At 29.0% G+C, this 10200-nt stretch overlaps 1 protein-coding gene across 1 annotated transcript; it reads right to left on the bottom strand.

Moving 5' to 3' along the window:
* Nucleotides 1-2838: 2838 nt before the first annotated feature.
* Nucleotides 2839-6670, bottom strand: LOC108335596 (uncharacterized). Its single transcript, XM_017571625.2, has 4 exons — nt 6637-6670; nt 4237-4366; nt 3671-3875; nt 2839-3229 (listed from the first exon to the last, which is right to left on the bottom strand). The coding sequence occupies exons 1-4, from the start codon at nt 6659-6661 to the stop codon at nt 2945-2947; spliced, it is 645 nt and encodes a 214-aa protein (XP_017427114.2). The 5' UTR covers nt 6662-6670; the 3' UTR covers nt 2839-2944.
* Between the last annotated feature and the right edge of the window lie 3530 nt (nt 6671-10200).

Consider the following 10200-nt stretch of genomic DNA (forward strand, 5'->3'; position numbering starts at 1 on the left):
CCCTTAATTAACCACCTAGCCATATTAAGAGAAGATGCATGAAAAAGAAGATGGATGGTGATCGTGTGATGGGTGGTGAATGATTGAAGGATAAGGAAAATTTAAAGAAGAATCATAGTAAAAGTGTTAGTAGTTAAGTTATTTAAAATTTTGTTTTGCATTTAAATTGATTTAGTTTTATGATTCCAAAAATGCAGGTCATATTGATCGTTTTTGTAGGGATAAAGGATGCTAAAGTTTAACTCTTGATTTTTAGGTAACCACCTAAGTTTCACGCATGGTGCGGGCAAAATTTGTTGCTTCTGCATATTTATTTAAATTGTTGTAGTTCATTTTTACAATTTGTGAATAAGAAAGAAACATCACTTCAATTTTAAGAAAATCTTATTTACTTGCTTGAGTTAACAATTTAGTATTAGAGCTCCGTAACAGGACCTGAACCAGAAAATTCTGAGTGAATTGAGTGATACACTAGGGTTCTTAAATCAAACATTGGATAAAGAGTGAGTGAAACAACAATCATGTGTTTTTCTTCTTGAAATATCATTCAGAAGAATGTCTGATTGAACAAAGTATGCATAGCCTACAATTCCTAAATTTGATGGACACTACAATCACTCAGCAAAGCTTATGAAGAATTTCCTCTGGTCAAAGGAATATTGGCATTTGGTGGAACATGGAGTGAACCTCGTCCTAGATAAAGCTATTGCATTAGAGACATAAATCAAAGTAATGAAGGAATATAAACTTAAGGATTTAAAGATAAAAAACTATCTCTATCAAGCAATAGATAGAGAAATTCTAGACACCATTCTCAATGATGAAATGTCCAAAATATGTGGGATTCCATGAAACAAAAGTTCCAAGTTCAACACGAATCAAACATGCTCAATTACAAGCCCTACACAAGGAGTTCAAAATGCAACAGATGAAGGAGGGAGAATCTGTGAATTCTTATTTTGTTAAAACATTGAAGATTGCCAAAAGTATGGAAGTTTTTAGAGAAAGTATGTAAGACAGTGCCATAACTGTAAAAATCTTGCAATCTATGACAATCAAATTCAATTATCTAATGTGCTCCATTAAAGATCAAATAACTTAGATACTATGACAATAGACGAACTACAAACATGAACAAAGAATGATACTTAGAGAAAGTATGTAAGACAGTGCCATAACTGTAAAAATCTTGCAATCTATGACAATCAAATTCAATTATCTAATGTGCTCCATTAAAGATCAAATAACTTAGATACTATGACAATAGACGAACTACAAACATGAACAAAGAATGATACTTCCAACAACTGAAAAACAAGTTATGCAAACATTGGTAAATGAGAAAGGTGAAAGAGGAAGAAGTAAAGGAAGATTTCAAGGTAAAGAAAGAGTAAGACAAACATTCGACAAGGTCAAAGTTGAATGCTTCAAGTGCCACAAGTTTGGACATTTTCAATATGAATGTTCCTTGTGAGAAAAGAAGGCACACTACACTGAAACAGAGGATAAAGAGAAATAAGAAGAGATCTTATTGATGACCTCAATAGAATGTAAAGAAGGAAAAAAAAATGAATGATTTTTAGACTTAAGATGAAATAACCATATGAGAATAACAAGATGATGGTCAATAGAATTATGGGTTAAATATATTTTTGGTCCCTTAATTTTCAGTAAAAATTGGAATTAGTCCCTCATCAAAACTTTAGACTAATTTAGTCCCTAAACTTTAGAAATGTGTGAATTTAGTCCTTTTAACCAAATTTTGTTAACTTTATTTGATGTTTCAAACACATTTCTCAGTTAACATTGAAGCAAAAATGTGTGAAAAGATGTAAACAACTCAGATGCTATCATGAAACGCACTTGAAACATCAAATAAATCTAACAAAATTTAATTAAAAGGACTAAAGTCACACATTTCTAAAATTTGGGAACTAAATTATACCAAAGTTTTAAAGAGAGACTAATTCCAATTTTCACTAAAAATTAAAAGAGCAAAAACATATTTAACCCTAGAATTAAACATTTTATTACACATGTATATACTATGTTCTAGAATTCAAAAATAATCTATTGAGTATGATGTGTGGCTGCTAACAAAAGGATTTAAGCATCACAATTCAAAACAATAAATACAATATTGTTCACTAAAAAAAGCTAATTATAAAGGTACGTATGATTGCATACAGATGTTTATCCCCACAACAATAATAAAAATTAAATTAAATAAAAATAAGATACGATTTAAACTTTTTTTTTCAACCTCGTCTAAGAAGAACGATGGTGTAGGGAGGATGACGTAACCATGATAATGACAACATGAATAATATCAATGGTGACATGATACAGAGAAGGAGAGTATTTTTGTCTTTTATGTTAATATAAGGATGCCATGTGGGTTTCGGTAGAAGCATAAAAATAATATATATATATATATATATATATATATATATATATATATATAAAATGTAGGTCAGTTTTGAAACCAGTTTAACTCTAAAACAGAGTAAAAGAAAAGTTCACATTGGTGCTAAATAGTAAAAAATGGGAGGTAAAAAGAAAACATATGAGATCCACTTTTAATACCTTTATTATTATTTTCAATAAAAGTTAATAGGCAAGTTTCTCTAAAACGCATCCAACAAATCCCAGAAGGTTTTCTCTCTTCATTATGTCAAGATGCAATTCAAAGAAGGGATACCTTCATTTTAAATAAAACTAATTTTAATTTATTATAAAAACCAAAACGTGAAATCTCGATTATAATTTTACATCAAAGTATGTGTCACAACAATGAAATTAAACTCTAGCATTTTACCAAACATTCACATTCACACATTCATGAACACACCCTTGTAAACAGATAATAGCAATTTTCTTGGTATGCCAACTCTTGTAGAATAGCTAAAAGCAAGGTAATTATGCTTTTAAATGAAGGTGAGATTCAAATGGCCAAAGATAGGTCGACATTAACTTTGTTTGAAACATTAGAAGAAGTAGAACATCCCATGTAGTTGTTGTTGTTGTTGTTAAACTTAGGGCACAATGAAAAGGCCTCACTGATATCGCTGACTGAAGAAGCATTACTTCTCTGAGAAGAAGGATGTGGTCTTGGCAATGAGATGGACAGTGACAACTCACAACCTCCCATGTCGTCTTCATCCTCTGCTTCTACCCTACAACTCTTCTCAACTTCATTCAAACCCTGTTCATCATTTAAGTAGGCAACCTGTTCAACATAGTGAAAAAGGAACACATCAGAAAGTGACAAGGCCATTGCAGAAAGTTATTCACGTGGACTTTCTCACAAAAAGGGTCTATGATTTTTTTCTTATATGCACAAAGGGGGCAATATTAAGGGAACAAAGCTAATAGATTTTGCTAAGGCCACTGACAAGGTTGGATATATCATAGCATTAACAGTTGAACATGATTATCTGTAGAAAATAAAAGAGTTAACTTTGATTATTTGAATTGATGTTTTTGTCAAGGAGGCTGTCATTTTCGTGTTTTGTTCGTAAAGGGGGGTCCTATTGCTGAGAAATTTTCACATGACAGTGAAATAAAGACATAACCAATGAGACACTCCACTTGAAGCTCAATAATTTATGTTGAAGGAGGAGAAATGAAGTACAAAAACATAGATAGATTGTCTCTATAAGAAGAGTACCTGGAGAAAATCTGATGCTTGGCTTGGTAGCATGGGAAGAAAAGTTGTGGAAAGGGGTTTAGTCTGCAATATTGAACCAGCACAAATCTTCTTTATTCCCTTCTGCTCAGCCATGCTCTGCAGGTAATCATAAAAAGTAGTGTATGGATTTCTTTGGCTGCATTGTGGGAATCCTGAGAGAAAACTTGTCTTCTCGATTCTAGCTCTGTGGAGAATCCAAACGTTAATTAATTCAGATTTTTTCTTTCTTTTCTTGCTTAAAAGTAAAAGTTGCCTCAGAAAAGTCAGAGATCAAGCAAAGACCAATCACTTTTGTTTTCTTACTTTACATATGTTGTACCACTTTTTAGTCCTTTGAAAAGTTTCAAATTATTTCAACAAGCAAAGAAGCCAGAGTTTTTTTATATGTAGGGTAAAAAAAGTTACATATTCTTGACTGATCGTGCTTCTTTTCTTAGTGTACTTTCTAAATAATAAGTATAAAATAATGAGATTTGTTGTATACACGTTGATTTGTGATTGAAAACTTGTTGTATTGTTTATTTGAAACATGAAGTTAAGCTGACCTTTTAAGGGAGAAATTACTGCAGCTGGGTTGGGAATCAGATTCTTTTCCAATGGATTTGAAACAAGAGTAGAAACCAACATCACCCACTTCATCATCGTGTTGTTTTCTATGTTGGGTGGAAGTCTTGTCTGTCACAGATAACCATCAGACAAGGAATTCAAAGTAGAACAACATTTAGCGAAAACATTCAACACTTTTAAACAAATTAACGTTTAGTTATAGTGAAACTGCATGTAGCCTTTTTCTTCTTTTAAGATTTTTCTGGGATTTAAATTCTGTGCATGAAAAGCAAAAACAAACATGTTTGTAAAAGATGTACCGCTACACTTTGATTGGTGTAGAGGATTGAAATATATTGGTAAAAAAATTTAAAAAAGTAAATTTTTTGTAAAATATTTTAAAAATTTTGTAGAATTATGAGTTTTTGTTCGTATAAAATATTATAATATCTTTTTACCACATGACATGAACTGACAAACATAGAAAAGATATAACATTATTTTCAACACAAAAGTTTAAGATAAACTCGAGAGATTTATCACTAAGATAACATATAAATTATTCATATAAAAGATATAACATTATTTTCAACACAAGTTTAAGATTTAATGTTTGTGATACTTTATTTCTATTCAATACAATTTTTTTAACTTATATATTTGAATACTTAATATAATAAAGATAAAAGAAATAAAGAGTATTATATTATTAAAAATTAAAAAAAATACTTTTATTATGTTTATATTCCAGTAAATAACTAATGTTCAGTTTTTTTATCTGTTTTTCTTTAATTTTTTTTTTCCATTAAAGATTTTCAGAGAAATAGATTTCTTTATACAAAAATAGTGATCGAGAAAGTTGATGAATAGTTACAGTATGATAATAGGATTGGAGGAAGAATGAAAACTTACAGATGGGTGAAATTAAAGGAGCAATGGAATTTATATATTAAATGTTGAAAGCAGAAAAGTTGTGGGTTTCATAAAAATACCATTATAAGATGGTAAAAGCAGAATGGTTTATGATTCTCCTTTGTCTATTCTGGCATCAACTATAGACACGAAAGGGACTACTTAATGAGCAACATTGCTGTTGAGAATTTGCTAAACTCATGCATGGAGGATAGCTTTTTCCTCTGCTTTTCAACCACAAACTATTAACCAATAAGAGAAACAACCATCGATAGAATGACTCTATATCTATCTGCATGCTTTCAATGCAGAAAGCATCATCTACATTATTCAATGTACGACATGCAGATCATCGATATTAATCTGTTGACCAATCAATGCTTCAACCAAGCTATTTATTTCACTTTAACTAAAATCTTCTCGAAAAATGTTTTTTTAACAACTAGAAAAAAAAATTAACACGTAATAATTTTATATCACGTCTGTCTGACCCAGTTTTCCTTTTCTCTTTCTTTTGTACAGTTAACCATAAAAGGGAAACGTAAGGGGCACAGTGTAAAATTGTAAGATGTCAAAAACCATTTTTAAATAATGAATCACTTTATAAACCAGGAGATGAAGAACTCATCCTAGCTACTTTATAAATAAATAAGAACACTTAACTTAAAAAGTTGAAAAATATTCTTTGAAACTCCTCATTTCTTTTACTCTTATTTTACAACCCCTTTTGAAAAAACATACTATACTTAACTAATAAATATAAAACAATAATTTCTACGAGTGTCAAAAGCAAGTATAAAAAGAAATAGGGTGTCTACCATACTATGACCCTAAAAAATTTCCACACTTTATATTTATATATATACCATGTTTCTCCACTATTTTATAGTAAAAAAGTATTTTTATTTCTTACCAAAAGCGGGTAACTTCTCTATTTTCCATTGATTTGGTGAGTCCATTTTTTTTATGTAAACCATAAAAAGGAATGCTGTGGAGACACTTTCTATCATCATCAAAATGTCTTCTCTGTTTGAGAATGCAAAATTTTATGTTAGTTTAGTTAAATATGCAGGTGTTATTTTTCAATTGGCAAGTCCTATTTTCAAGCTGGTATGACCTCATAAATTTGGATCACCAAAACAAGTGTGTATATATATATATATATATATATATATATATATATATATATATATATATATATATATATATATATATATATATATATGTGTTGATAACACATAAAATATGCAACATAAAAGGTAATATTTTAGAGTAATGAAAGAATGATTGATGCTCATATTAACATAATTACCATATATAAAACCTTAACTTTTCTTAATGCACACATTTTCATTATTATGTATCCAAATCTGTAGATAAATAACCTACTTTATGAACACAAAGCATAGGCAGATGAGGGTAGGAAAAAGTATTGAAGAGACATAGTGTTTTGCAGTAAAGAAGGTCAAATGAACAACGTTTGGTACCTTGTCTGCAGGAATCACCTTTCATGCTTCTGTACATCTGGTTATTTTTGAAAAAGAGGAAGAAAAGCTTAATCAGGAACACCAAATTAATGTATGAAATTGCCAATTTTATACTAATTAAGCAGATTAAAATGAACCTGCAGATGGCTCTTGACATGTGAAATTGTCAGCCCTTTAACATCCATCAACTGAAGAACAAGCTTAGGAGTAGCCTCTGCACAATATATGAATAAAAAAAGAGGTAGAAACGTATTAGAAATTCATCATAGTATATAGTAATGAAAAACAGACAAAGAATAATGAAGAAAATAGCCAACATACATTTACTTTTTTCTCACATTTCATTTATTTTTCTACCTCATTTTCTCATGTCATCTACAACATTTATTATTTTTGTCTGTCTTTCAATTCCCTCAGCTCCATACACCCCCATTTCCTTCTACATAAAGTGAAGCTTCAATTCTGATGAAAAGTTAACATTAACAATAATGCATCTAATAAGCTTTGTCCTTGTGTTTATGGGATCTAAGAAAAGAAACAAAAAGAAGAAGAAAGAAACATGAAGAAAAGCATAGAAAATTTTTAGTTGGGTGAAAACAATGTACTCACTGTGATGACCTCCAAGAGTTTCAATGGCATAAACAAAGCAACGATGCAGTTCAGGGGTCCATCTTAAACGAGGGACTTTTGATCTTATGTACTGTCTCACTACACCTTCCCTTCCACAACTACCCATTTTTCCTTCTCTTCAAAGACCTTCACTTTCCACTTCTGAAACCAAAAGGGTGTTCGGAAAAACCCCTATAATTACCATTCGTGCTCCAAAACTTGGACCTCCTTATATAACAAGAACAACACAGGACTAAGAAAAAAGCATGGCATGCATGCAGCTTTTCTCTTTAGGAAAACAGAAAAAAAAAATGAGGAAGAGAACACAGAATCATCATAGTGAAAGGGGAAAATATCGAGAGAAAAGGACATGACAGGGGAAGAAGTCCTGCAAATTCCCGAACATGTCACTGATAATACCTTATGGTAGGTGCTGTTGCTGCTTCCAGCGTGTACGCAGCTAGCCAAATGACAAAAAGGAAAAACGAAAGAGTAAAAAAATGAAAGAAACGAAACCAAAAAATAATCACGAGGAGGCTTCTGAACTCTGATATATGTTGTTTTGCTTGCTCATACGAAATGATTATGCCTAGTTATGCCAATATATATATAGTGTCTCGTGTGTTGCCAATCTTTGACCTTTGTCTCTCTTTCTAGTTTCCTTTTTACGCACACTCTCTCTCTAGATAGACCAGTAATAGTAATATATGCGACAACATCGTCATAATCACTTGGGGGGAATACATGGATGCCATGAAATTACTTTTCAGGTTTTTGTTTTGTTCTCTTCTCATGAGAACTGTTTCATTGACGCGTAAACACGATAATGTTCTTGTATATTATTTTTATTTTTATATAGAGTTATCAGATATAAGACTAATATTACTATAAACAATTTTCTTCATTGTTTAGTTACAAATTATCGTACTAACAAGTGAAACTAAAACTAGATTTGGTACCTTTAAGAAAAATTTCGATTTTGAAAGTCATGACTGAAAATATAATTGAAAAAAGAGACTCTATCAGAAAAATGGTTAATCATATTCTTCAATTACGAATTATTATCAATATTAATGTCTTCATTATTACTCTTATTATTATTATTATTATTATTACTATTACTATTATTATTATTATCAACCTATCAAAATATTATTTTACTGATTAACATCGCAAATATTTACATTATGACGATGCATGCAAATTAAAATATGTATAACACATTTTTTTCTCTTAAATTTAAGTTTAGAAGGAGTCTAATTTATTTATCTTTTGTCTTCTATCTTCTTTAAAAAATAGAATGACTTGCCGTATGTCTCATGTTAGTGAGAAATAATTATGAATAGATATAATATTTTTTGGACAAATATTAGTTATTAGTATTTTATTGGTGACAGAGTTGAATTCATAATCAGAATTTTTTTCAAACAAACAAATCAACCTTATAAGTAGATATAAGATTTACAGATTTTTATAATAATTATTTCAAAAATTATGTTTAAATTGTTTTGGTACTGATTCAAAATACAACTCTTTTTTACTAATATTTATTAAATAAGGGAAGAAAATAGCAAGATAAGATGAATTTATAATATTCTTTCACAAATTAAAAATAAATATTTCACTAATATAAAATGTATAATTTAATTTTTGTTTAACTTGTTTATCTATCAACTTTCTTCTCTCTTTTTTCTAGTTCATTATCTTCTTTATTTATGAGTTTTGAGTATTCTCTTTTTCTAAGTTCCATATATTCATCTATAAATTAATATTTGTTTATAGAAATAAATATATTTTTAATTTTTAAGATGTAAAATTGAAATTTGGTTTTGTTTTAAATTTTGATATAATTTGTTTAAACTTTATAAATGAATAAATATAATTATTTTAATCTAAATGAATTAAATTTTATAAATATGTCAAACCGGGTTTCAAGTTGATGTTTGAAATATTTATATTGTTTGACACGTTTTAACTCATGGAACCGAATTCTGCTTTTACATTCAAATTTAGAAAATACAAATATATTTAACTCATATATATATATATATATATATATATATATATATATATATATATATATATATATATATATAATTTGTGAATGACTAGACAAATTTTTATGGTTATCACGAAATTCCTTTCTGGTAAAGAATATACCAGTTTCATTACTGTCTTTTTCTCATGGTAGATTATAGGCACAAATAATGTGATGCATATATATAATTGAAATTTTCAAGGTATTTGATGAATATGAGTACTGTTATTGAAGGAGCCAGATTCAAAAAAATGATGATAAAGGTATCAAAGTAGATATTTTAAAAAACAATATAATATATATAATCATGATGTTTGAACCCTAAAATGGCTAAAAACTAAATTTCACATGCATATTCTGGCTACACAGTTACAAGACCTACGTAGAATACCTATCTTGTCACCAAAGAAAAGGAAATAAGGTGACACTTTTAGATGCATAACAATGGTTGGAACATGGAAAAGAATTGCATGCCAAAACCAGAGGATAATTCACTTTATTATCCTTCTTCTCTCAATCTTATAGAAAAATAATATGAATTCATTATCTTCTCTTGTTAGGAAATAAGCCTCTGAAAGATATGTATATATAAATTGAGCATACGAATGTTTTTTCTTTTGAAAGTTCTGAGAATCTTGGATGGCTGTCTCCATAACCCCATTCAAGACAATATTTTTTGTTTTTCTTTATGCTAATAAGTAATATAATATTGTCAAATAATATATATATATATATATATATATATATATATATATATATATATATATATATAATATTTGTAGATATAAAGTGTTTTTTCTTGTATGTTAATATATGTGACACTCTAAGAGGGCAATGGACCAGGTGCAATAATATTCTAATATAAAGAAAACAAATACATATAATAAAAAAAACAAATACATACAATAAAAAAAAAC

Source organism: Vigna angularis, chromosome 10, assembly GCF_016808095.1.
Source record: "Vigna angularis cultivar LongXiaoDou No.4 chromosome 10, ASM1680809v1, whole genome shotgun sequence".
Classification (NCBI taxonomy): domain Eukaryota; kingdom Viridiplantae; phylum Streptophyta; class Magnoliopsida; order Fabales; family Fabaceae; genus Vigna; species Vigna angularis.

Bases quoted from the DNA above. Each gene is read 5' to 3' on its own strand.
- LOC108335596 (XM_017571625.2), bottom strand. From the start codon at position 6,661: ATGAAAGGTGATTCCTGCAGACAAG. The intron at 3,876-4,236 runs GTCAGCTTAACT...GATTCTCCACAG, and splicing joins AGTAATTTCTCCCTTAAAAG to AGCTAGAATCGAGAAGACAA. The intron at 3,230-3,670 runs GTACTCTTCTTA...TATGTTGAACAG, and splicing joins AAGCATCAGATTTTCTCCAG to GTTGCCTACTTAAATGATGA.